At 55.0% G+C, this 25481-nt stretch overlaps 10 protein-coding genes across 10 annotated transcripts; 5 read left to right on the top strand and 5 right to left on the bottom strand.

Annotated features, from left to right (window-relative positions):
* Positions 1-52: 52 nt before the first annotated feature.
* BKA78DRAFT_336616 (S-adenosyl-L-methionine-dependent methyltransferase) lies at positions 53-932 on the top strand (the record flags this gene model as incomplete). The annotated part of the gene is made up of 3 exons (XM_066890235.1): positions 53-220; positions 273-690; positions 766-932. Exons 1-3 carry the CDS (start codon positions 131-133, stop codon positions 930-932), a joined length of 675 nt encoding a protein of 224 aa, XP_066744056.1. The 5' UTR covers positions 53-130.
* Positions 933-3457: 2525 nt separating this feature from the next.
* On the bottom strand, positions 3458-5743 carry BKA78DRAFT_352582 (uncharacterized protein; the record flags this gene model as incomplete). Its single annotated transcript, XM_066891380.1, has 2 exons — positions 3458-4448; positions 4503-5743. 2 exons carry the CDS (start codon positions 5741-5743, stop codon positions 3458-3460), a joined length of 2232 nt encoding a protein of 743 aa, XP_066744055.1.
* An 809-nt stretch (positions 5744-6552) lies between these two features.
* On the bottom strand, positions 6553-7018 carry BKA78DRAFT_331363 (cochaperone Pam16; the record flags this gene model as incomplete). Its single annotated transcript, XM_066889871.1, has 2 exons — positions 6553-6966; positions 7016-7018. The coding sequence occupies 2 exons, from the start codon at positions 7016-7018 to the stop codon at positions 6553-6555; spliced, it is 417 nt and encodes a 138-aa protein (XP_066744054.1).
* A 208-nt stretch (positions 7019-7226) lies between these two features.
* BKA78DRAFT_313565 (integral peroxisomal membrane peroxin-domain-containing protein) lies at positions 7227-9740 on the top strand. Its single transcript, XM_066888395.1, has 3 exons — positions 7227-7630; positions 7690-8897; positions 8944-9740. Exons 1-3 carry the CDS (start codon positions 7618-7620, stop codon positions 9373-9375), a joined length of 1653 nt encoding a protein of 550 aa, XP_066744053.1. The 5' UTR covers positions 7227-7617; the 3' UTR covers positions 9376-9740.
* Positions 9741-10381: 641 nt separating this feature from the next.
* On the top strand, positions 10382-11639 carry BKA78DRAFT_130229 (uncharacterized protein). The gene is made up of 3 exons (XM_066882574.1): positions 10382-11063; positions 11134-11252; positions 11460-11639. The coding sequence occupies exons 1-2, from the start codon at positions 10609-10611 to the stop codon at positions 11195-11197; spliced, it is 519 nt and encodes a 172-aa protein (XP_066744052.1). The 5' UTR covers positions 10382-10608; the 3' UTR covers positions 11198-11252; positions 11460-11639.
* Positions 11324-12458, top strand: BKA78DRAFT_130221 (uncharacterized protein). The gene is made up of 3 exons (XM_066882573.1): positions 11324-11604; positions 11881-12080; positions 12294-12458. The coding sequence occupies exons 1-3, from the start codon at positions 11535-11537 to the stop codon at positions 12366-12368; spliced, it is 345 nt and encodes a 114-aa protein (XP_066744051.1). The 5' UTR covers positions 11324-11534; the 3' UTR covers positions 12369-12458.
* Positions 12459-14682: 2224 nt separating this feature from the next.
* Positions 14683-17090, bottom strand: BKA78DRAFT_251154 (calcium-activated chloride channel-domain-containing protein; the record flags this gene model as incomplete). The annotated part of the gene is made up of 5 exons (XM_066884627.1): positions 14683-15906; positions 15957-16388; positions 16438-16738; positions 16791-16947; positions 17003-17090. The coding sequence occupies 5 exons, from the start codon at positions 17088-17090 to the stop codon at positions 14683-14685; spliced, it is 2202 nt and encodes a 733-aa protein (XP_066744050.1).
* A 326-nt stretch (positions 17091-17416) lies between these two features.
* BKA78DRAFT_251297 (Metallo-dependent phosphatase-like protein) lies at positions 17417-18424 on the top strand (the record flags this gene model as incomplete). Its single annotated transcript, XM_066884641.1, has 1 exon — positions 17417-18424. One exon carries the CDS (start codon positions 17417-17419, stop codon positions 18422-18424), a length of 1008 nt encoding a protein of 335 aa, XP_066744049.1.
* Positions 18425-19499: 1075 nt separating this feature from the next.
* On the bottom strand, positions 19500-21497 carry BKA78DRAFT_251653 (uncharacterized protein; the record flags this gene model as incomplete). Its single annotated transcript, XM_066884674.1, has 3 exons — positions 19500-20597; positions 20656-21273; positions 21327-21497. The coding sequence occupies 3 exons, from the start codon at positions 21495-21497 to the stop codon at positions 19500-19502; spliced, it is 1887 nt and encodes a 628-aa protein (XP_066744048.1).
* Positions 21498-23255: 1758 nt separating this feature from the next.
* Positions 23256-25407, bottom strand: BKA78DRAFT_331358 (peptidase M18; the record flags this gene model as incomplete). Its single annotated transcript, XM_066889870.1, has 4 exons — positions 23256-24450; positions 24504-24730; positions 25215-25276; positions 25347-25407. 4 exons carry the CDS (start codon positions 25405-25407, stop codon positions 23256-23258), a joined length of 1545 nt encoding a protein of 514 aa, XP_066744047.1.
* Between the last annotated feature and the right edge of the window lie 74 nt (positions 25408-25481).

Genomic DNA, 25481 nt, shown 5'->3' with positions numbered 1-25481 from the left:
GTAGGGATGTGGCTTGAGCCACGACGACTTTGCTTTTTCCTCCCGCGCCACACCCGCCCAGCCACAGAGCCTCTTTCATGATCGACTGCTTCAACGATTGACTTCCCGCTCAACCAATGCGCTGCCCACCATGGTCGACCACGGCCCCGATTACGAGGACGAGCATGTACACACCGTCTACGAGCAGATAGCTTCGCACTTTTCCTCCACGCGCTACAAGGTACCGCGCCTTGCGTCGTCTTGCGACAACCACTAACCATTCTCCCCAGTAGCCATGGCCCATAGTCGAGCGGTTCCTCAAGTCTCTGCCTGCGGGCTCCATTGGCCTTGACGTCGGATGCGGCAATGGTAAATATCTCGCGGTCAACCCAGACCTCTACATCATTGCCTCGGACAGGTCGACCAACCTGGCCAAAATCGCAACGCGCCATCCACCGCACAGCGTCGTAGTCGCCGACACGCTGTCTCTCCCACACCCGCTTGCCAGCTTCGACTTTGCCATTTGTATCGCAGTCCTGCACCACCTGTCAACGCCAGAAAGACGAATCGAAGGCGTTCGGGAGATTCTCGCGCATTTGCGGCCCGAGGGCACGGCATTGGTGTATGTGTGGGCGTTGGAGCAAAAGGATAGCCGGCGCGGGTGGGACGAGGGCGGAGACCAAGACGTCATGGTTCCATGGGTTCTGCAGGGTAATAAACCCAAGGCAAAGAAGAAGCAAAAGAACAAGCCCAAGGACGGAGACAGCACTCCCGCACCTACTGAAGAGGAAGCCAACGACCCACCATCGGAAGAACCCAAGACGTTCCACCGATATTACCACCTTTATCGCAAGGGAGAGCTCGAGTCGGATGTCGAGGCGGCAGGTGGTGTGGTTGTCGAGTCTGGGTATGAAAAGGACAATTGGTGGGCTGTGATGAAGCGGAAAGAGTAGGAGCGAAAGAAGCTTGAATGGATTTATTATTCATCGTGCGATGTGTGCTTGTGGCGAGAAATCGCTGGGGCCTCCGTCGCTTCCTCAGTGTGAAGTGCGCTCTTACGTCCTGCCGTTTCATTTTTTGGAACGCACAGAGAAAGGTCCTATCCCTCCCAAAGCCGCATGCTTTGCGGCGTACGAGCTTACACCCGGCGAGAAATGAAATAAACAGACCTGTCGCACATGTGGTTGGGACTCGGTCAAAATGATACGGCACCTTTCTCAACCTCCGTATCCTCCAGTTTTCATGAGCGATGCCTCCTTTTTCAACCCTCATCATGCCACGCTCTCACGGCATGATCAGTGACCTTGCCGGTTTAATGACACAATGCAAGCGCATGGAATTTAACAGCAAACGCCTCCATCAACGGTAGAATGATGCATCGTAAATCCATAGTATCCGTCCCCAAAGAGAGCTTCTACAAGCACCGAGCATCCACCAGCTCAGGCAGCTCCGTTGCATGTCGAAGATATCCCTCCCGGATTTAGATTCCAACCTGTCCAGGACGACTCTGCAGCATCGAAATTGCACTGACCAACGCCTACAAATCTCTACCACAATGTGCGTACAGCGATCTCGTCCCACGGTTCTCCTGTTCAGGCTCGATGACGGCCAGCCAGAAGTGCCAAAAAGACGTTGATTCATGTGAACAAGTTGATGTATGCAGGCGGATATACCGAATGCGTAGTGTATGTACATCGAAGTCTCGGCCAACACCTGGCGCGGACGAAGTAAGGATGGAAGGAGGTCAATCGTTCTTTCACCACAGCAGCTCAAAACTAGACTTGTCAGTTGCGACCAACAGCGTCAACCAGACGCGACTCCTCCACACTCGCTCAGCTCACGCCACATCTTAGACAGATAGTCCTTTCCAGACCTCACTGACCCAATCTAGGCTCCTACTTTCTCGACCATCACCTCCACAGCACCTTCCCAACACGTACATCCCAAAAGCCCACCTTCCTCCCCAGCTCTCAGCCCCCAGCTCCCCTCTCCCCCAATTCTACCAACATTCTGACCCCCAAACTTCCAATCCTCCTCAAACACCCACATGAAGCGAGCGACATGACGAGAAAAGGGTGCGTTCCCGACGAGCCAGTCAGCCAGTCAGCCATCCTTCACTGCCAACAGTAAAGAGGGCGACCGACCGACCAAACCACCGAGAAAGCGAAGAGAGGATCCTTCAGAGCTCAAAAGAGCTCTGCGAGAGCCTCTCAAGTGGACGACATCGCTTTCAAGAAGACGATATATTTTGCCCCGGCTGCTAGAGAGGCCAAGTGTGTAATGTCAGTTCTTTCCGATCATCGCTTTTGTCGATCTTACAAGCCTACGATACTGCTGGACAAGAATTAGATGCAAAAGCGGGAGGAGAGAAAACTGAATGGCAATAGAAGGGAGCCAGATATAAAAAGGCGGGTCTCTATTGGTCGAGGACGGCCAGGCGGTCGTTTCGGAGGATTGAGAAGGTCGCCGCCTGTTGTAGAGGTTAAGTGTTTATAAGAACAGGGAAAAGCTAGTACATTGCAAGAAGAGAAGAAAGACTCGGATGATGCCCGCTGGTTATCGAAAATGCTCTTTTTATGCAACGCAACAGAGGCAGAATATGCCTCGGTCCTCCCCCGATACTCTTGAAAGAAAAAGCAAGAAAGCAAAGCAAAGGGCCGGATCTGTTGAGGATGCGGTCGATACGGCTGCGATTGTCGTAGTCAATGATCAAAGTCTGTTCCGATGTGACAGAATCTCAGGCAATTCACTCCATCGAAGGAGTACGAACTAAGATCGTGGTCTCCGAGCGCGAATGAAGCTTCTGTCAACAGCATGTAGCTTTTCAGATGGGCACGTCTTTGCCAATGTTCGTCAAGCCAATGCAGTGGTCGGAACGCCACTTGTGCAGCAGAGTCTCGACTTCCGCCGAAGCCAACCTTTCATCTCAGACGGGCTACATGGAGATCCGAAGGCGCAGTCTGAGCAGATCAAAAAGCGAGAATCCTCGTGAGCGACCTGGCCCGCACTGATATCATTCTTGAGCCCCGCCTGTTGTCGATGAATTTTTGAAGTGGGCGATCGAACGCATAGACGCGTAATGGGTATACTGTTCCCGCCGATGCCCCGAGACTGCAATCCGGAGCACCGCTGAGCGCGAAAATCAGGTTATCCCAAGTCGATATTCCCAGCTAATTGGGTATGATACACCAGAGCAAAATGTTTGTACAACACCTTGAAGGATTTACCTGTCGTAAACGTTAGGGACATCAGCTAGACGCAAGGCTGACTCAACTTACTTCGAGGATAGTCAGGATGGTAGGCTTGTAAACAGCTTGCTGGAGCAATTCTAGGGAGTCTTGCAAAGCCATTGAGCTAAGACGACCGAGTGGAGGCCGCCAAGGATTGGAAGCTGATGGGATTCGCGAATGATATGGCAAGACCTAACACAACTTTAGTAGTCACTTTGCCTGTTGGTGAAATCAACGACAAAAGCTCCTCATCGTCGATCGTGGACCTTGAGCAGCCGATCCCGCTGCCACTCAAACGAGGAGTAGTTTCCAGCAAACACAGCTTGCAAAATGCTGGCGTTTCTGCGCGTTGCACAGTCGTCGTTGGAGATTTGCGTCATCCGCGCTTGCAAGTCCTTGTATGCCTTCCCGAAACACTGCAGGATCTTTTCGACATTGTGAGAGCCGGAGGAAATGTCGTTGGATGGCTTGTTTGGATCGATGATGGACAGACGATCCGGCTTCATTGGTTTGCCATCAGGACCCGAGAAGACCTTGCGCAAAAGCTGCGGAGGCTTGAGACAAATCTGGGTGTTGTAAATGTTGAACTGAAAGCCGTAGTAGAACAGGAAACCCATAAAAATGTCTCCAAGATGTCTCTCTGGCAGCATGTTGCCGCTTTGGGCAGCTGGGAGATGTTGAATGTAGTGGACTACCATGCAAATCACGGAGAAGCCTCCCAGACCCCCAATGAACACCTCATTGAGATTGCGCATTGCCAGGAACTGCTTGACAAGGGTGGCGATGACGGGCATGGCCGGATATTGGGCTTTCCACTCCTTGAACGTGTTGTTCGCCACGAGGCCGGTGTTGTTCTCAAACGAAAGGTCCACTCTGAGGCCCGTCAACTTGTCAACGAGTTTGATAATGGGCACCCTGGCGCCTGAAATCACTTCAGTTGATCCAGGCTGTGTGATTCCTCCCTTTTCAAGCAAAGTGGCAATTTTTTGAAGCTTGTTTCTGCTTTGGCCGAGCTGTGGCACGCCTCTGTTGGAATACTCCGGCGACACAGCGACCAAGTCCATGTCTGCCGTGGGAAGATACAAGCCCGACGCGAAAGAGCCGAAGGAGCAAACAGTGGCACTCGGAAACGCAGATTCAATGATATTGCTGATGCGCGAGATGAGTTCGCGGCGGACTGTTTCCTCAACTGGATGCGGTTTGACATAGGCATAGAAGTCCGAAATTTCTTTGTGGAGCCTGTTGCAATCATTAGTTGCACCATCATCAACGTGTCTGTTCATCATGACATACCAAAGTCCCATGTCTTTGGTGGCAGAGTGGTCAATCTTGCACCAAGGAGTAGTCGATGTTCCCGCGCGAGGTGCCCACTCTTCACAAAGCCTGCCGTCAGTGGCATCGCGCTTCCGCTTCTTGCTCTTGGTGGGCAGAGGGGGAAGCGGAGGGAGCGTTCCATTCGTGCTCGACTTGGGCGGCGGTGGCGGAGGTGGCCAAACGTCAAGAGCGTTTGTCGGCGCGCGAGCCTGCACCTGGGACAACGTTGGAGGCGGACCCAAAGAAGCTGCTGTTTGAGGTACCACCGAAGCTGACTTGCCTTGATTTGAAGTCACCGTGTCCGATCTATGCAATGAGCGATTGGGATGAAGATTGTCGAGATGGCTGAAGCGAGGGGCCGTGTGACCCTCATCTTCAGAAGCGTCATCTTCATCTTCGCTCTTTTGCTCGTCATCATCAAAGTTGAGGGAGATGAAATCAGCGTTCTGCGTGACTGCATTCGAAGCAGAGTCGCGATCCGAAGCCACTTTGGCCTTTCGAATGAGCTTCACGAAATCCTTCTTTTTCGTTTGGGACTCATCAGGCGGGGGCAGAGAGGTGTAAGGGTCAGGGTTTGACCAACGGGGCACCGCATCGTCGTCAGATTTCTCTTGACTGATGACCCGGGCCTTTTTGGCAACTGGTTGTTCTTCATCATCGTGGAGAGAATCCTCATCGTCAGAGTGAGATTCGAGCTCCATCTCCGCCTCGGAGTCGGACACGTCGCTCAGAGAAATAAACTTTGTGGAACCATCATTCATGCCAGCGAACTGTTCAGGAGTCTTTTCGCGTGTCGACTGCAGGATCGGTCGCTCGTGAGGTGCGGGCGGAGGGCGCCAACCGCCTTGACGGCCAGGATAGTCGCGTCTACGCTGGTCGATCCCACGGCCTGGTCTACGCGCTGGTCTTCGATTGTAGCTCGCCGGCCTCCTAGTCGCAGCCCCATCAAAGTTAGACGTGTCGGTCGCGGGAAAGCGAACATCGCGCTCATTGCCTGCGCGAAACGTAAAGTCGTTCGGACGGTCACGACCAGCACGATTGCCATTGCGGTTATCGGATTGGCCTGGTCTGTAAGAGTCTCCGTCTCGTCCGCCTCCAAATTGGTACATGGACGAGTTATCGCGACGCTCAGGCGACGGCCGTTGTGGGCGTCCGCCGCCACCATCACGGTGGTTGCGAGAGTCGCGAGGACTGTTGTACGCCGGTCGATAACTCGACATGGCGATCGAGCGATTGGACCAGCGAGACTGGCCGCGTCTCAACCCAGGAGCGAAGGAAAAGGGTTTGGTCTGGTGTTGGAGTGTGTTGCAGGGCGGTGGTGAGGTCGAGGTGCGTGTCGTGATGAAGGAGAGTGTTGAAGAGAGGGAGGCGGGCACGAGCAGTTGGGTGACGAAAATAATGTTGCGCGGGAAGTCGCGTCCGCTCGCAAATCTCCGCTTACGTCACGCCATGCACGGCAAGAGCCCACCGCAGCCAGAGCCGCACTAGCTATTTGTCTGCCCTGGGAAGGACCAGGTTCTCGGTTGCTCGAAAGCAAAAGGATTTTTGATCTACAGAGACTGGTTCTTCCTATTGCTTGTCCATGCCACCTTGAACCAGACGAAAGTGTCGTTGGGAATCTACAGTTTGCTTCGCGTGTCGCACAGCCAAACAGTTCACGTCAAGAGAATAGTTTGGCCAGAGTCGATGAGGTCCATGAATATATGTATGAAAGGAGGAGAATGGCACATGAGCGCTGCTCAAGATTTTTTCGCTGGCGTCAAGCAAACGACAGCGTACGCTGGTAGATATAATACAGAGGAGTGGAAATGTAATCATCTTGCTGTTCTCTCCATGTCTTTATGGTTTCCACAGATCAGCACACCCAAACCGCAAGAACCGTTGCCGCAACTCCAAAACTCCTTGCTGATGCCATGCAGTGCCACGCTTGCTCAAGGGAAACAAACAGCGGAACCAAATGTCGGAGGGTCGCGCCCATCGACTGATTGTAAACGGATTATGGCCTTTTCCCTGGCAATCTTTTGATCCGCTACCGGTCCTTGTACACCTTTGGTTTCCAACCCTCTTTCAGCTCCGCCTCGCGCTCAGCAGTCTCTTCCGCAGTCCGAACTTCTGCCTCTATTCTTTCCCGGGCTCGCAGGATTTTGCTCTGCAGATAAAAGCTTCCTCCTCTCTTGGGATCGTTGAGGTCGAAGAGTTTCTTGAAGCGGGACGTGACTTGCTCCATGTCGGTCTGTCCTCCCTTTGGCGGCGAAACGTTGAGGATCCTGCAGGCCTCGTCGAGAGTGAGTCCAGAGGCAGCGAAACTCTTGGCGGCATTGGGGTTCTTCGCATTGGCTTGGGCGTATTTTTGAGAGGCTGCGGCTTGCTTCCAGGCTTCGGTGAAGGCGCGTCCGAAAACGCGGCTGCCGGTGACGAGGACCTGGGTTATGATGCGGTGCGCCTGGTGAGGTTAGCAGAGAGAAGTGAACAGGCGGAGCAGCGAGCGGCACCATGACGGGATTCAAGCTCAGCGATAGCCTGAGAATCGAATGGCGGGGAAGGACGAGGCCAAAATTTCCTGGAGGCGACTTCGCAGATCGAACGAAGATGGATCTGGAGGCGTCGGCGAAAAGCGCACTGAGATGCCGAGAAGAGGTTCACGTGACGTGGGCTCAACACCGCTTCCGTGCGAGTGCGGCCTCATTCCGTCGACTCTGGCAGACGAACACCTTGGAACTCATGGTCGCATGCGTTTGGGTCAAAGCAAAGCGCCGTCATTGAAGCCTCCAAACACCCTGCAACCTTGAAACAACAATTCGAGCCCTTCTCATTGGGCCGCGCAGCCGTTGTAGCACCTAGTCCTAGGCAAACCTCCATCTATCACATGGGCCGACATCATCGCCTCAATCGGGTCACAAGTTGGCCGCGCGCGGAGTGTGCATATATCCATCATCATCTTTCCCTATGCCGCGTGCCTCTACTGTTCTACTCTGCCTCTGACGGTCACTCCTAGCTACCACCGGACGGCAGGTCACAGCGAGTCGCCTTGGTACCGATCCCAACTTGTTGCCCCTCGGCGTAATGCTTCCAAGGCAGTGAACTGGGTGCCTGCATGGCCGCACTCGGCAAGCCTCTCACCCTCCCTAACCACCGTCATGGTCAACCGTTCTAACAAAATCAACAGATACTCCGTGGACAACTCAGATGTCCTCTCCACGTTCCTACCGGGACGGCTCGCCGACTCGAGTCGGTGACGCTCCACCGACTCGCGCAGCCTTCTCTCCAACCACTCTGGGCCACTACCCTGCCTCCGCAAAGCATCGCTCGACAATCCTCGTCCACCAAAAGTCTCCATTGCTCGTCGCGACTCCGCCCCAAGTCACTCGCGCCCTTGCCTACTCCTATCCTTTCATCGCGCCGCTCAACAAGCTGGTGGGCTTGTGGTCATGGACGACGGGCGACCCATGGGAGAGTTTTTTGTTTCTGGCTGGATTCTGGGCCATCACATTATACGGCAACACAATCTTGCGCTATGCCGGCCCCATAGTCATTGTTGTGGCCCTGATACTGGGCATGTACGCCCGCCGGTATTCGCCTCTGTCGTCGACAGGATGGACTGGAGAAAAAACGACAGGACGCAAAAGAGGGGACTCGGACAGCAGTACACCTCATCACAAGAGCCTTGAAGAAATCGTAGACTCTCTAAAGTTGTTTACATCAAGATGCAACATTTTGCTGGATCCCTTCATCCGCTTGACAGATTTTCTGTCGACACAACGAACTGCGACATCTGCGACTACTCGGCCTGCTCTCACCACGCTCTTTATCCGCATACTTCTCGTCACCCCCTTTTGGGTAATACTTACCCTTCCCCCGCTCCGCATCATAACGACGAAAAGAGTGGTTCTCGCCCTCGGCACCACGGCTTTGAGCTGGCACTCGCGACCAGCCAGAGTGACGCGGATAATTCTATGGCGATCCAAGCTCATCAGGCGCTCCATTGCGATTATCACCGGTCTAGATGTTGGAGCAGCACCGCAGTCGACAAACAAACCCAAGCCGCCAAAGCTTCCCCCTCGCAACAAGGATGCCAACGCGATTGCCGCATCGCTAGCCGCCAAACGCAACGTCGAGTCCCCTCATGTTCGCTTCACATTTACACTTTGGGAAAACCAACGTCGTTGGCTCGGAATCGGCTGGACGTCACACTTGCTCTCCTATGAGCGTGCTGCTTGGACTGACGAACACCTGAATCCGGCTGATGATATCGAGCACTTTGAGCTCCCAGACGTCGAAGGAGGGCATGCCATTTGGATGTGGGTCGAGGGAAGCGAGTGGACTGTCGAGGGTCCAGAAACCGAGGAGGATAAATGGATCTACTACGACTCAAAGGTAAACCAAGCCCCAGCACCGAACAAAACAGCGCTGATGATTGTAGTGGAGAGACGGCAGACAGGGCCAGGATGGTTGGGGACGCTATACTCGTCGCCGCAAGTGGTGCCGCGACGCTGAGCTGGTGGAGCTCAACTCATCGGCAGAACCCACACCAGTGCCCACACCACGGCCCACCGACACCGAATCAATCGCACCTTCGGAAGTGGATCCTTCAAGGTCGGAGACAAACTTGACCGAGCGGACGGATTCAATCCGGGATGATGCTCAAAGCGATGGAAAAGTCCGTCGAAGGACCTGGTTTGGGCAGAGACGGGCCAGCAAGGCGGCAAGCGAAAGAAGCAATGCGAGTGGCAGCGTAAAAAGCATGGAATTGGAGTTGCGAGATGATGAGGACGACGTGCATACGCCGCTGAAATATCAAGACCAGTCGTCAGAGTACGGTCTGGGAGACGACGCGAGGATGGGTTTGGGATGATCATGACGCATCTTTGGCGGCGGCGCTTTGCTGGCGTTGCATTCGATTGAATTCATCGCGGGCTCTCATGACTGTGGCTTTTGGCGGTCACGGCGTTTTAATGGACGGCAGCTTCTCCGCATGCTGCTTGCAAAGGGTATGTTGCTTCTGATGGAGAAGCAATTGCAAGACGGCGTTTCTAGTGCTCACTCCCTAGGTATATTGATAACGGCGACTACGGCGCTGTAACCATTTGCAGATCAGTAAACCAAGTAACTCTCATGCGTTGGCGGTCAACTCGACGGCAATACGCAGACACTACGCAACAATGACATGTCTTTTTACAGCGGACGCCTAGCACGCCTCACTATCCCACGCAACAAATGTCTGAGCAGCGCTTGAGTACGTAAATGTTCGGACAGAGCTTACATTACGAGGATTCGCAGTCTGGAGAGCTCCGCAGACCGGAATGCAAGATGGGACCCGCAACCATCAGGCAGGCGTGCAGCTGCAGCATTCGGCAAAGCTTCTGGCAAAGGCGAAGATGGACGACGCTCACGAGCCAAAAGGTCAGCCAGTTCCAGTCGAGTCTGGCCACGCCGCCGACTCCTCCGAGCAGCAGCTGCCAATGGACGTCGACGGCCGTCTTAATCCTGCGAGCGCCGTGGCTACTGCATCGCTTGGATAGAGTTGGCCGGCGTGGACTGGGTATCGCTGCGCTATGGTTTGGCCAACTACCCAGCTCTCCAGAGACACCAAGAAGGACCCACCCCAGTTTTATCTCGTGGGCATCTAACTGATCCTAGAAGGCCAGGCTATCGAGCCGTTCCGCGCCCTGCACACGTCGGCTGACAGGCTGACTGCAGTATCGACGACCAATGCGAAGAGGCGGCGGCCGCTTGCTCCCAAAGACGTTACCCTCGCTCCCATCCCACGCTCCCCTCCATCCACCACCCCCATTGACGACTCCCACGATGCCACCCACCCAGCCCCAGCCCCGTGTCCAGCTCCACGCGCCAACTAAACAAACCCCGCACTTCCGTCGCCGTCGCCGACTGGATGCCCACCTGTGTCAATCCGGCCGGGGGGCGTCTGTCGCGGCGGGCGCGCGGGGTCTTGGCTTGCCCGTGAGAAGCAATTGCTGCTGAAGCTCACTCGAGCTAGGTTGGGTGGTTAGCTGGGCAGAGACAACCGACTGACCGACATCCAGCCCAGCTCTCCTCTCTCTCCCTCCCCCGGCAACCGAGACGATGCATGAGGGCGGCCGGGAAGGATGTGAGAGCTCATGACTGGCAGACAGCTGCACGCCAAGCTGGTGGCAGCCGGAAGTTGTATGGACCGCTTTGGACAAGGCCAAAGACGGGAATATATAAATCGAGTCGAGGGACAGCCTTTTGGCTTCTTCTGATCATCCGACTCCAGCTCATCGATCAGACTCAAAGCTTCTTCAACCCCAAACCAAACAAACCCCCCAACCAAACCACCAAGATGAACCCCTGGTACGTGAAAGAGAGCACCTTGATATCTCTTCTTGGTCCTACCCCACACTACTACCGTGTTTCCCTCCCACTCCACCCCACCTTCATCAACGTCTCCCTACCACAGGGCTGGACCGACGCGAAACATGAAGCTAACATAGCTCCCCGCACAGCAACTGCCAGTCCTGCTCCCACAACGGCGGCCAGTGCTCCGGCTGCTCCTGCTGCAAGGTACGTGACTGACTTGAATCATCGTCGTCCCACCCAAACATCACAGTGAAAAACTAACGCACCATTGCAGCACTAAGCGGCTCGACGCCTCCCACGCCCATGCCGTCCTCGCTCTCCGCCGTCAACCTCAATAATCCCGCGTTTTCGTCCAACAATTCTCCGTCTGATAGGATCCTACGACGCAACAACATGGCAACAATAGTCTGATCCAGTCTGTCTGTTCCCTTTGGCCTGGCACCTCGCACCATCCTTTGAATTCACTTGCCGATCGCGACGGCAGCGCTGTCTTTATCAACCATCAACCATGCACGCACTTGCCTCGCCTTGACTTCGCTTCCCCACCTTCGCTCCTTGGGCTGCTTGGGCGGGTGCCGCGGCGCTGAGGGGGGAACAGACAGACGGACAGACATCTGACATTATTCTTGCCATGTAGACGGAGGCGGGAAAGGGAGCGAGCAATTGATTTCTACTATGGCGGCTGGGATGGGAGTGCGCGCCGCTAGCGCCTTGTATGCCTTCTTGTTTTTGGGTACGGTAACTGGTACGCACAATTTACCTGCCCGTAACCCTTTTTGGATCGTGGTTAGGAATCAAGAGTCGCTCGTTGACATTGCTTGTGCTTTGCTTGAGTGAAGTGAGTGTCGTGATTTGGTTTCAGTCGATGGGATCCCAAAAATGTGACCTGGCCGCAGCAGCAGCAGCAGCAGCGAGAGCAGTCATGCCATGGAGTTAATGTCACATTTTCGCGGCTCAATGCAGGCAGGTTTTTTCAGAGTTGGTATCCGCATATCATTCGTGACTAAGTTGTAGATGATAGGTATCCATGAACGACGTCAGGTCGGTGGGTATGAAATCAAACAGTTCTCGCCCGCATCCGCATCCGCATCCCATCCGTCTAGCGTAAAGATGTTGCAATCCGGTATCGATGTTGATGTGTGGTATTTGTTGTCATTGTTGTTGAGGCGACGGGAGCGGGGTAGCAGTACGTGGTACGTGGGGTTTTGCTTGTTTATTTCTGTTGGCTCGGGAGTTAGTTTATTGGACTTGTTGGCAGCTTTGAATGATGATGGTTGTGATGATGTGTTGGCAAGTCGTCGAGAGAAACGACATGTGAAGAAATGCAGTGCAGGCAAGTAGCCTGCTGCAAGGCAATGTGCAACAACAGCGGACATAGGTGAGGTGGAGTGACGTACGCCGCAGGTGCAGCTGGTGCCGCACTGGCAGGAGGAGCCGCAGGAGCAGGAGTGGTCGGACATGATTGCGTGTGGAGGTTGTTTGGATTTCCGAAGAAACGTATATGTGTAGAGTGTTGGTAGAAGTCTGGAGTCGTTGTTCTGGCGTATAAAGCGAGAGCAGAGTCGAGGGATGGGGCTGTTTTTATTCTTCTCCATCCAGACTCCGGTCAGAGGGACTCGAGGCTGGACCCTGCACACAGCCTCCACAAATGATCCTGACTAAGTCCTGGCCGATGATTGCGCGCCTGACGCCGCCGCTCCGCACTAACAGCGCAGCCGGGCGGCCACGAGTTGTTTGTGCGGACCCCCCAATGGTCTGTGTCTCCCGCCCCGTACCGTCCGCGAAAACACCTCACGCTGAACAAACGCCCATCTGCTCCCCTGCGATTCGTCGACGGCGCAACGACGAGAAAGCTTTTGTAAAGTCGCCTCACACATCCCCAATGATGTACTCCTCCGATTCATCCCGTATCAGCCCAGCTGGCCGCGGGGCGACGAAGACGACGACGACAACGACCTGACGCATGACAACCATGACACCACCCTGTACGTCATCCCTCGCGCCCACCCAACCACTCACCACTCCCCTCGCCTACACCTACCCGTACGGTAGTCATCCGACAGCCGACCTTATACCCGACATCTGCGAGCTCGACTGCTCAAAGCTACACGCAGAACACTGTCTAGGTATTTCCAAGCTCCATACCAGCCATCTTGCTCATCTCGTGTCTCTTGTCTCTGCTCCTGAATCCTATGTCGCCCCAGTCCATCCGTGAACCACGTGGAGCCGTCATATCCTGCTCTCCTCGCCTCTCATCCTTCCCACTTGCTCGCTCGCTTAGGTTGTGTGAGAGAATCTGCAATTGAGGGCATAAAGCTACCTACCCCTGCTGCCCCACCAAACCCCTCATGCGAGAGAACACAAACGATGGCTGCTCGGCGCCCAGTTGTAGAGTCCAATGCGGGTGGCCATGGTGGACTGGAAAATAGAAAAACGTCTGCTAGCATACCAGCAAGGCATTCGTGTCTCTGAACCCAGGAGTAATAATGTCAGAACAACGAAAGAAAATTGATGAGAAATAAAGCAAGCGCGCTAGCCGACCATCAAAAAGTCCCGCCATCTGTTTAACCATGAGGCTCCACTTATCCTCACCCGCTCGCTCATTCGCTATACATTGGGCCAATCAACTCGACCCAAGAACTGCGCCGCATCCACGAATAAAGATGGAATATTGACAGCACGTGGATTGGTACAGTACAAGTAGGTGAGCGGTTGAGATGCAGAAAAGAGGGCAAGAGAAGTGACTGCTAGAATGTCGGAATCAAGATATAGAACTATTTCCATCACTTAGTCGACCTGAGAGGAGCCTTTGCTGCCACTAGCCATGCTGGAACAAGGAGGTGTCGTTGATTGGGGCGTGGGGAGATAGAGATGTAGGATCCTCTTGAATTCCTTTGCCATCTCACCGGAGCTCCACGTCTTCAGATCAAGACGAAGCAAAGACAAAGTCACTCCAGGATACGGTCGTGTGTTCTGCCAAAGAGATGAACTTTTATATAGCAACACCTTAACCCCCAACAGGAGAGCTTTTCGTGGCATGATCCATTACACCATTTGCTTCCGTCGGCCGTTACAAAATCGATCAAAGGAAAGCAAGGAAAAAAGAAAGAGAAGTGCCGCAAAGGGCAAAGGACATGAAAGATGAGGAAGGAGTTCCGACTACGACTCGACCAGCTCGAGATCAGAGCAGCCCAGTCCATCACATTACTTCAGCCTCAATGCAAGTGCGGCCGTAGCTAGCTCCGGCCGCAGCCAGCCCACAGGAAAGATGGATGCAAGATGCTGCAGGAAAGAGCAAAGGAAAGGTGCATGCAGGCAGTGCGCACCAAAATGCCTGCCTGCCAATCCAACAGTCGAACGAATTAGCCAGTCCAGTCTCTGAGCTATCCATCACGACCGACAGAGGAGACATGGCGGCGACGTGATGGTGTTTTCGGGCCAATGGTAGCGGCCGCCTCGTCACTCTGCCACACCACCGCAGCCGCCTCCCAAGTCGCCACCAGCAAAAGGTAGTGGCCGACAAGCTGGGCGACCAGTTGCTTGTAAGCTTGCTTGCTTGCTTGCCCCAGACAATGAAGATCCTTGTGCGGTCCGTCGATCGAGGTCAGTCGTCCACGCACCCGGACCGATGTGCGCATGCATGTGTGACGATAAGCAGCGCTGGGCGGGCGGCCTGCTTGTGTGTTTGTGGGCGACAGACGCTCGCATCAGCAGCCCACCAGCCAGTCGAGTCCAGTGTCCAGTCGCGCACTCAGGATAAGAGCAATTGAAAAAGATAATCGCGGACAAGGCCCCGGGACGCCATCTCTTCTTCTCTTCTGCCTCACTGGTCCTTCTTCGACTCGGCGCTGACCGCCTGCTCAATCAGCGTCCTTCCCACGGCCACCGTCTCCTTCCACCCCTTCTGTCTCGCCCAGAACTTGTCCTCCATGCGGTTGGCGCGGAGAGTTGCCTGCCGTGCGGCTTCCTCGAGGTTCTCGCGGCTCAGGTAGCCTATGGTGGTGTTGTCGTCTTCGCTCATCTTGGGCAGCCTCTCCATTTGCTTCAGACTCTCTTGGAAGTAACGGCTGCGAACAATGTACCGCTGCTTGCGCTCCTTTTGCCGACCTGGCGAGTCTGTCTTCTTGATGACCGTCTGCACAGCCCAGCGGACTGCGAGGAATAGGTGCTCAGAGAAGAAGATCGAGAGGAGAAGTGCCCAGCCCTTGATGTCGGCCGGAGTGCCATCTGGTCCAAGGCCATCGTTCCAGAAGAGATAGACGAGGGCAGAGGTCGTGATGCTGCCAAACCAGGTCAGGAAGCTCAGGCTGTCCAGCCAGGGGCCAATGGTGTCGGCACGCCACGGCGTGGGACGTTGCATCTCGATGCAAATCTTGAGGGCATCTGCACGCAATTCAACCCAGTTGTTGCACAAGAAAGACACTGCCGTCAGAGGCCAGACTACACTGAACAGCGACAAATAGCCAAATTGCACAACCATCTCACGCAGGTCATTTTGGACATCGTAGTGGTCGAGCTCAGCCTCCTTGCGCACCCTTTCAAGGAAGGCAGCTTCCTCTGGTGGGTCGTTGGCAGCGATGTTTGGCTTGGTGCCACCATTCTTGGCCTTTCTCTCCGTCTGAATCTCCTTGAACTTGGCCAGACCACGGCGCTTGAGGTACGGCACAACGACTTCCATGCCCAGGTTGACGACTTGAGCAGTGACGGTAAAGTAAATGACTTGGTTCCGTAGCCTTGACGGGTTGATTGTCCATGACGATGGCGCTTCAAACTGCTTGTCGTGCTCTGCAAAAGGCTTGACTGTCAGGCTGAAGACGTCCAGATATGGGACAATGACGCTGCCGAAAGGAACGTAAACAAATGCCGTCAACATGATAGGCAGGTATGATACGATGAAGTTGAGCACGAAAATCTTCTGGACCAGCGCCGACTCGTGGGATCCATGGGTTTCGTAGTTTTCGTAGTTTGTAAGTCGTTCCGCAAAGTGGTTGAGGATTCCCAAAATGACAGGTTGACCCGTGCTGAGGATGAGAGTTGGTAAAAATACCTAGACTGATCAGCATTCGTCTCACTTGGCGTCGATCAGGATCGACTTACCAGTATCTGCTTCAGCGGCCCATTGTACACCTCGGAGATGAATATTTCGATACCGAAGCAGGTGACGATCAGACTTCCCAGAATGAGAATTGCAAGCATGGCAAAGGGGATCTGGAGGAGCTGGCGGAGAAATCGCTTCTTCATCGGGAACACCTTGATGGTCTCCCCCGTGACTGGGTCTTGCATCTCCTTCTCAGCCCTAAAGTCCTTGCGGTGCGAGTCGATGGCAGATACACCGCGCACACCCCATCGGATGCTCAAGTCGTATTCCTGGTGTTTCCACCATTCCGTGAATATGATGCACCAAAGCGCGTTGACCACGGCGTAGATTGGCGAAAAGTGGCCTAGAAGCAGCCAGCACGAGGCCCCAAAGGCTGCTGGGAAGACGAGGAAAGCGAAATACGACTGCGTGAATGCAAAGTAGTAGGCGATCTGGGAATCGTCAGTCATTGGTTTGTGCACCATTGCGCAACATCCATACCTTTTCACCAAAGCGGTTCCGGATCTCGTCCAAGTCCTCTGCCTTGAGCAAATATTGTGTGCTCCACTTCTTGATCCACTCGTGATTGTACTTGTGGTCGTGGAGAGGGAACATGGCCTCTACATTCTTCCAATCGCCCTCCTTGGGTGTAATGCCAGCTCCACCCTCATCTTCGGGGTTTGTGATGAGCTGGTAGATGATTCTCAGTCTCTCGGATTCGGACAGAGGGTCAGCCTCGAGGGCCTGGCGTGTTTCTCGAGGTGGTTCTGAAGCGCGGATACCGTGGATCCAGTCCTTGACCCTGCAAACTGGTCAGCAAGAAGAAAAAGGCCGGTGTTGAATGACTCGCGCACCTGGAGCGGTACACCTCGCCGAAGAGGTGGTCCTTGGAAGCTACCCTGCAAAAGACCAGCACCGAATTGTCCTCGCCATTGCGGACCTCTGTGGCCAGTCCAACCGATGAAAGAGCTCGCACGAGCTCCTCGAACTTGGCGAGCGAAGCGTCCTTGTCTGGAGGGCGGAGCGTCAGCGCGTGCGAGCTAGCATTGCGTGCCAAGGAGGTTACCTTTGTCGTCAAACCGGTAGCTGACGACATAGTCGACATCCATGTTGGTCTCGAGGGCCTGGCTGCTTTCGCTCCCAGGCGCGGCCATGGTGGGACTGCTGATGCCGTTTGCTGTCGTTGGCGTAAGCGACTTTAGCTGTGGAATTGGAGACTGGACGGCAAGCTAGCTGAGGAGGGAGGTATCCGTACTGAGAAGGCGGAAGAGGAAGCTTGTTTTGTCCATGGTTTAGGCGCCTAGGGTAGAGCAGGGAAAGGCGTGCAACCAAAGAGAGTTGGCAAGTTACAGAGAGCCAGGGCCACGGGCACGACGTCACTGCGCTCCAAGGGTCAAGGGCGTGCCGCTGAGCGACCACGACGACATCCACGCCATGTCTGATCGCCGCCCGCTCGCTGTCAGTGTCACGACAACCCGTGATGCCCTTCAGCCTCGTCTACGCCAGCGACTCGCCCTTTGAGCCGCCCAGCATCCTCGGCGTGCTGCTCAGGACTCCCCTCAGGTTCGCCGTCTACGCAACCTATCACTTCTTCAACTCCCTCCGCGTCACTCCCGCTCCGCTTTCCACCCCGCCAGTGCGCGTCGTCTGCGTCTCCGACACGCACAACCTCAAGCAGCGCATTCCCGACGGCGACATCCTCATCCACGCCGGCGACCTGACCAATGGCGGCTCCCTCTCCGAACTCCAGGCCCAGATCGACTGGCTGAACTCTCTGCCGCACCAGCACAAGGTGGCCATTGCTGGAAACCACGACACTTATTTAGACCCACGCTCCCGCCGTACTCTGGCCGAAGAGGATCGCAATGGCAAGCTGGACTGGAAGGATGTCCAATACCTGCAGCACAGCTCCGTCACGTTGCGAGTCCCCAGTACCAAGGCCGGCTCCAATGGCAATGGCCACTCCCACGGCCGCAGGCTGAAGCTGTACGGCGCCCCTCAGATTCCAGAGTGCGGCGGCCCCGAACATGCCTTTCAGTACCAGCGTGGACGTGACGCCTTCACCGACACTGTCCCCAGAGATGTCGACATCTTGATCACGCACACCCCCGCAAAATGGCACCTCGATCTTCCTCTGAGAAGTGGGCTGGGCTGCGAGTATCTGGCCCGCGAGGTCCGCCGCGTCCGCCCCGCTCTGCACGTCTTTGGCCACGTCCACGTCGAGGCAGGCAAAGAGGTAGCATTTTGGGATGCGGGCCAAAAGGCGTACGAGACGGCAATGTCGCGGCCGGTAAGAGGGCTGATCAGGGGCCTCTTGGACGTGGGCATGTGGATCCAACTCGCCCTCGTGGCCTTTTGGGGCGTGCGGAACGTCATCTGGGATCGAGTGTGGTGCGGTGAGACGAGGGGCACCATCATGGTCAACGCAGGTCTGATGAGGGGCAATACGGGGAGACTCGGAAATAAAGTTCGAGTAGTTGACATTTAAGACTCAGAGATTGGAGCCTTGAGGCGTATCCGAGATTGATGTGGCTAGACATGGGACACCAAAATTGTCCATTTATTTTCTACATATATTGTAATTCTTCAAAATAGATACATCGAAGCTTCTCCTGAAAATCACCACCGAAGGGAAGTCTTGATTACTCCTTATCACTAGCCCTCTGGCGAGTAGAATCTCTCTATCGTTCAGGTCTTAAGAGCTGACACGCTCCCTAGCCCCCTAAAACGTAGCTGAGCCACTTAGAAGCCTTGGGTTGGTGATTTATTTCGTCACTCACTATCCAACGGAGGGTTCAGAGACTCGAATGTTCCCTATAACCATCGTTTTATGGGCTGAAAATTTCCAACACTTCAGGCTCGAATACTCCCTACACACATGCAGTCGATGAGGAGACAAAATGCCAAATAAGTCAAGCACTTCATCACCCGTTGCCACCGTCTTTTTAGCGGTGAAATCCGATTTCCTGGTTCATGCTCATAGGAGCTTGAATGTCCCTCAGCTCCACGAAGCCTATCTCGGCCGCTCAAAAAGGAAGCCTTTGAGTTGGTGATTCATTTCGCCATTCGCTGTGCTGACTTCTAACTTGGCACAGCACCATCTTCCAACGGCCCCATCTCAAATCAATCCGAACACACAAAGCCCCTACCCATGCCATCTTATCCATGCCATCCTATCCATTCATCCATTCCCATGTAGCTTTGCGCTGCTGATCAATCTAGGTGCCCGGTTACCAAATACCAAATACCGTGCCAGATATCAACTCCTGATACCAAACGCCGATCCATGTGAAAGGAAAAAAGACACACTCCACGACGTTGCTGCGTGCATGTCACGTCAATCGTAGCGCCCAGCCGCATTACACTTGCTGCATACCTCGTCTCGTTTGCCCAGCCGCATGCCCGGGGTATCATGATCGGATGTCAACAATGGTGTAGAAAGGGGAATGAGTATACAGGGGTGGCGGGGAGACCGAGCTTGATGCACAGGCGAGCGGGAGAGGCTAAGGAACCCGGCTGGCTCATTCAATTCTCTCGTTCGCTCACTTGGGATCACTCACTACTTACTCCCACGACCACCGCAGGTTCGCCGCCGCGTCGCCCTCGCTGCCCCGGCTGCTCACGCTGTCGTTGCTCATCTTTGTCGGATTGAGGGCCGTCTCGCCGCTCTCGCGCGCGCCCCGCCGCCGCTTGCGGCTCAAGTGCATGGCGCGCCGCAGCTCCTGTCCACGGCTCGGGAGACGGAGACGACGGAGCCTCCTACCGCCGCTCCTTTCCTCATCACCACCACCTCCTCCTCCAGCACGCCATCGGCCACCACAAAACCAGGGCCAGCGCGGCCGGCGGAAGCCCTTTGCAAACACGCAGCTGACCTCCTCGAGCGTCATGTTGCTCGTCTCGACGTACGTGGCCCAGATGACGACGACGGCGAAGACGTCCCACGCGACGAAGACGGCGTAGTAGCGCCAGCCGAGCCGCGAAAAGGCGATGCCGGTCACGAAGGTGTTGTAGAAGTTTGCAATGTTGGTGGCCAAGTTGTACAGGCCCATGCCCTTGGCGCGGGACTCGTAGCGCAGGCACTCGACGGGGTAGAGCGCCTGCAGCGGCGTGATGCCCATGCTGTAGATGAGCATGAGGAGGAAGGTGAGGGCGATTATGGCGCGCGAGTGGGTTGAGGCGATGGTGGAGGAGGAGGAGGAGGAAGACGCGGTTGTGGCGTCGGTTGATGAGGTTGAGGCGGCTGGGTTTGTGGCGTTGATGGGCATGACGATGACCCAGATGAAGGCGATTGCTGCGATGGAGAAGAGCATCTGCCGCCGTCTCCCTACGGCGTCTGTGAAGCGCGCCCCGACCAGCGCGCCGATGAGTGCCATGAGCGTCAACAGCGCCGTCAGGAGCAGCCGTGTGCGCGTGTCCTTGATGCCCGCCGTCAGGAGGACTGTTGGGTAGTAGTACGATGTCGACGCGTTGCCGACCCACTGATTGAAAAAGGCAAACGTGATGACGATGAAGGTACGGTAGCGCACCTCGGGCGTGTTGAACAGCTCGCGGTAGTCCCACCACCGCTTGTCGGCGCCCGTGACGGAGATGTCGGCCACCATTTCCTTGTACTCGAGTTGGACGATGGGGCAGTCGCGGCGGCCTTCGCCGTGGTATTTGGCCTGTGTGGTTGGTCAGCTCCCTACTCTTTGCGAGTTTTCCGAGTTTGCCATATCTCACCATGACCCGCAGTGCCTCGTCGTGCTTGTCATTTGCAATCAACCACCGCGGCGTCTCTGGGACAAAGGGACTCCCAACTATCACAATGCCCGCAAAGAGCATCTGCAACCACGACGGGATCCGCCAGCTCTGGGCCCCCTCAATGGCACTGGTGGCATACGGCACCCAGGTGCCGGGCAGGGCCCCAGCAAACCAAAAGGTGTTGTACACACCCGTCAGCATGCCACGGTATGCCGGATGTGCCATCTCGCTGACATAGGCGGGTCCGGCAGTGGCACATATGCTGACGCCAAAGCCGAGGACAAACCTGCCACCGATGAATGCTGCCAGGCTAACAGATGAGGCCTGGACACCGGCGCCCAGGATGATAATGGAGGCGCCCGTGAACATGCCCCATCGCCGGCCAAACGTGTCGCAGGCCGGTCCTGCGGCAAAGGAACCCACCAGGTTGCCGATTTGGTAGATTGCGTAGACGATTCCAGTCGTCGGCGTGCCGTTGTCCGGGTCGAAGCCAAAGTAGGAGCGGTATTGCGGGTAAGAGTTGATGGCGGCCATGAGAGAACCGTCGTAGCCGTTGATGCAGGAGTTGAGTGTGGCTAGAAGCAGGATGGCGTAGAGCTGATTGATGCCCATTAGACCTCGTGGCATGGCTGACGGGAGGATCAACGCACTTTGAACATGGACTTTGTCCATGGAGATGGCTTTGCCTGAGCGCTCGCCGACGCCAGGTCGTTGTTTTCGGCATTGCAGTCGTCAATGTCCTCCTCGCCCCAGGAGAAGATGTCGTACTCTTTCCTGGTCGGAATGTCCCAACCCGCAGTTTCCCTCGGCGTAATCGCCATGTCGGCTTGTTGAACAGTCAGTCAGGGACATGTAAATCTTGGAGGAGCAGCAGCGGCAGTGGTCGAGTAAAAGGGAGAAGGGAGGTCATGGCGGGCGCGGCGCCCGGGCGGTGCTGGTTCGATATATGCACAACATCCGGATGGGGGGTCATGTATAGCTCAACCCTGCGTCCGGCGCAAGTCTGGGGTCGTCCAAAACGTAGGGACGGCCATGGCGACCCGACGACCTGGTTCGCGTCTTGACATATACCAGCATCATACGACGGCCACGACAACAAAACGGGCGGCAGAAGCCCCAAAATAGCCGCTGATCGGGTCGTCACACAGTATGCGCGCTGACTACCATCGAGTCGCGCGGTGCCTGCGGGTGTTTGCATGGGGGTTTCAGCTCCGTCGTGAGGTTTGCGGGTGCGCGGTCCGTAGTCGCAGTTGTTTCTCGTGTGGTGACACGAGAGGAAGAAGCAGAGATGTTGGGTCGACCAAACGGGCGCCCTGCAGCTCTTCGCACCAATCGACACCCGTGTGGATGCGCGCCACAGATCTGCCAGCCACTTGCGCTCGTACGATACTCCTCTTTACATCTCATCTTGTTGCCATGGATGCTTCCCGGCGGTTTGGGTCCTGCGCATCGAGTTTCTCCGTAATTGGCATCCAACAAGCCTTCTGGAGCTCACCTGCTCACGCCTCTTTTTCTTTTGTTCCGGATGGGTTTGCTGCCAAAATTATCCCACACGCAAGGAGGAGTAGGGAGATGTCGTTGATAGTGGTGGACGGAAGATTCGAGCTCATCGTATCTGGAAGTTTCAAGAGTCTTTGGAATCGAAACGTGAGAAGCAGTCGAGTGCTTGTCGACCACGTTGTTGGCACAAGGCCCGATTGTACCTGATGATTAGCAAGAAGACTCGACCTCGATCTTGTTCGTGTGATCTCCGGTTCCCAAACTGCTGGGTCTGGCACGATCGGGCTGCGCCATTTCTGGTTCGGAGAAGGTGACGAAAGAGATTCGTCGTGGTTCCAAGTCGTCGCACACTCAGGCGCAAGCGCTTGACTGCTGCTGCTGTCCGTTCTCGTAGAGAAAACATCCTCTATCTCCAAGATCTTCCTCTATCTCCAAGATCTTCGGCGCTTGAATGCTGCCCGTGTCCCTGCGGTCTTCCTTAGCAGTGCAAAGCCTCGGAGCTGCAACTTCTTTCGTCGGCTATGATCTGGTGGATCTCTCCCATCCATCATTTCCTATTACCAAACAGATCTTGCGTCTGAAACTCCCCCCACGCTTTTCCAATCATTGAACCCACTCGGCTGAGACACAAGGGTAGAAAAAGAATAGATGTGGTCCGGAGCCTGTGAGATCGAAAGATTATCATTCAATCCTGTCCAGTCAATGTGTCAAACGAAACCTGCCTCAAGATTAGAAGAGCTGCCAGCCCTGTTGACCTTTCATCCACATAAGAATCCTCGAGATGTCTCGTGCGATAATCTTGGAATTCAATTGATTTTCATACAGCGTCGAAAGCATCACTTACTCATAAAACCAGACCCATTCACAGCGACCGCGAAAGAAATGTCCACTCCCAGATGGTGCAGGAGTGCTTGAACTCTCCCTGTGGCTACCCGTCTACGAGCTCAAATAACCAAGTCTTTAAGTGGCAAAGCATTCGAATGCTCCCTATGCAGAAACATATCGACTTAGTGGTTTGAAACTCGTCGTTTTGGCGCCAGATCTTAGAGTTGACATTTCTTCCGCCACCCAGTGTGCCCTCAATCGATCAAAATTTTCTTCTCCAGCTCTCCAAAGTGCTCGAAAAAGCTCTCAAACAGGTTCACAGCATGCTCCACGTCGTGGGCACCTCCTGTTTCTCTGATGCTGTGCATAGAGAGTTGAGGGTTGCCCAGATCCAGAGTGCGGGCTCCCATCTTGGCAGCGAGCATTGGGCCAATCGTGCTACCGCAGCTCGAATCGTTACGAACGACGAAAAGCTGCAACGGAACACCGGTCGAATCGGACGACTTGTTGACGTTGGTCGATGCCTTCCGGGCACGACGAGCGACCTCTTGGAGAAGGACAATGCCAGGCGAGTTGGTGGCATATCTTGCGTTGGCATTGATCTTGATGACGGTACCCTTGTTGAGCTCTGGCCGATGCTGGGACTCGTACTTGCCCGCGTAGTTGGGGTGGACTGAATGAGCCATGTCTGCGGAGATGAGGAACGAGGTTGCCAGGGTTTGCTCGAAACCAGTCGCAGCGTCGACGTCGACGCGCTCGTAGGACTTGTCGCTGTTGCTATCGGTTGGAGGTAGGGCTGAAAGGCGACGGATGACGGCAGGGAGAAGGTTGGAGTCAGCACCCTGAGCAGTCTGCGAGCCAATCTCTTCGTGGTCAAAGAGGCCGATAAGACGGACCGTGGGATCGTTGTCGAGGGTCGAAGGGTTCGTAAGCGACTTGATCAAGCCTTCCACGCTGCAGTAAGACATCATGAGATTGTCTAGGCGGGCGGAAAAGATGAGCTCATTGTTCAGCCCTCCGATGACAGATTTCTGAGTGTCGTAAAGGATCATTTCAAAATCTTGAATCTCGGAGGGCTGCACTCCGGCATGTTCCGCGATGATCTCGACAATGTATGGGTGATGCCTCTCGGAGGGCGTCTTCAGGGGCTCAAAGGAGTCATTCTCGGACGTCATGTCGGTGCTCTCGTTTTCGCTCTTGCCTTGCCTGTTGAGCTCTGCGGCGACCATACCAGCGATAGGGAACAGCTGTGTCTCTTTGTTGAAGCTGAAGTCTTGGGTGCGCTCCAGGTGGATGGCGAGAGTAGGGACACGCAAGATGGGCCTATCGACCTTGACGAGCTTTTGCTCAAAGCTACCGTCGGCAGTCTTGACCAAGACTCTTCCAGCGATGGACAGATCGCGATCAAACCAAGTATGAAAAAGGCCGACAAAGAGAGTTAGTATGGTTCTTGAGGTGTATATAAATGTTCAGGGTTAGGGGGTGGGTGGTGGGGGTTTAACACACCTCCACCGTAAGTTTCGACGCCCACTTGCAAAAATCCGTCGGCCTGTCTCTTTGACACGGGCTTAATGCGCAGCACGGGCGAATCAGTGTGGGCGCCGATCATGCCGATGGGATTTCCGGGCTTCCATTGCTTGCCGATGGCAAAGGCGACGAGGGACGAAGTGTTGCGGGTCAGGTAGTATTTTCCGCCGGGCTTGAGAGTTGATGACCAGGCATCGCGTTCCTAGAAAGCGCATCAGCATATATAGCTCCTCGTAGCAGTGGAAAGTAATAGAAGTGCCGACTCCAGGACGGGGTGCACAGGGGGCATTCAAGCAGCTCTGCCTTGGACTTGGTATTTCTTTGGCGACCCAGAACAAGAGCTCAGGTCCAAGTCATCGCATGCAAGCAGTCGACTGCTCCTTGTGACCATCCGTTCAGTGAGTATTAATTCTATCTCTTCGAACGGGGTGTACAGGGAGCAGTCAAGCAGCTCTGCCTTGGACTTGATATTTCTTTCGCGACCCAGCACAAGAGCTCAGATCCAAGTCATCGCATGCAAGCAGCCGACTGCTCCTTGTAACCATGCACCCAGAGAGTAAAAATTCTATGTCTTCGGGCACTAGGAGCCTGAATGCTCCCCAGCTCCCCACAGGCTTCCTTATCCACCAGGAAGTCCCCGACTTGGTGATTTCCTTTGTTGTCCAATGTCGTCGTGCAGTTCGTACCTTGATCTGGGTAAAGCCAGCCTTTTCGAGCTTTTCGATGGAGGATTTTACGGCGTGGAAAGCTAGAGGGCAGTATGTTAGCTGGATGCATGGGGTGCGGGGAGATGTCTGAGGCAAGGCACGGTGACGCACGGGTTGGCGAGGCATTGACAAAGGACAGAAAGTCCTCGGCGTGTTGCAGAGAGGGAGCCATTCTGGAGACAGGGCGGGAAATGAGTCGCAGCGGCAGTGTGGGTGTGGGCATGCCAAAATTGCTGACGAAGAGAG

Source organism: Phyllosticta capitalensis (genome assembly GCF_038381095.1).
Source record: "Phyllosticta capitalensis strain CBS 128856 chromosome Unknown BKA78scaffold_5, whole genome shotgun sequence".
Lineage (NCBI taxonomy): Eukaryota > Fungi > Ascomycota > Dothideomycetes > Botryosphaeriales > Phyllostictaceae > Phyllosticta > Phyllosticta capitalensis.
This window is presented reverse-complemented; position numbering and strand designations above follow the sequence as displayed.

Coding starts and splice junctions, on each gene's coding strand:
- BKA78DRAFT_313565 (XM_066888395.1), top strand. Junction 8,898..8,943: donor GGATCTACTACGACTCAAAG/GTAAACCAAGCC, acceptor TGATGATTGTAG/TGGAGAGACGGCAGACAGGG.
- BKA78DRAFT_130229 (XM_066882574.1), top strand. CDS start 10,609: ATGAGGGCGGCCGGGAAGGATGTGAGAGCTCATGACTGGCAGACAGCT. Junction 11,064..11,133: donor CCGGCTGCTCCTGCTGCAAG/GTACGTGACTGA, acceptor GCACCATTGCAG/CACTAAGCGGCTCGACGCCT.
- BKA78DRAFT_130221 (XM_066882573.1), top strand. CDS start 11,535: ATGGCGGCTGGGATGGGAGTGCGCGCCGCTAGCGCCTTGTATGCCTTC. Junction 11,605..11,880: donor GTTTTTGGGTACGGTAACTG/GTACGCACAATT, acceptor TGTAGATGATAG/GTATCCATGAACGACGTCAG. Junction 12,081..12,293: donor GGTTTTGCTTGTTTATTTCT/GTTGGCTCGGGA, acceptor TGGCAGGAGGAG/CCGCAGGAGCAGGAGTGGTC.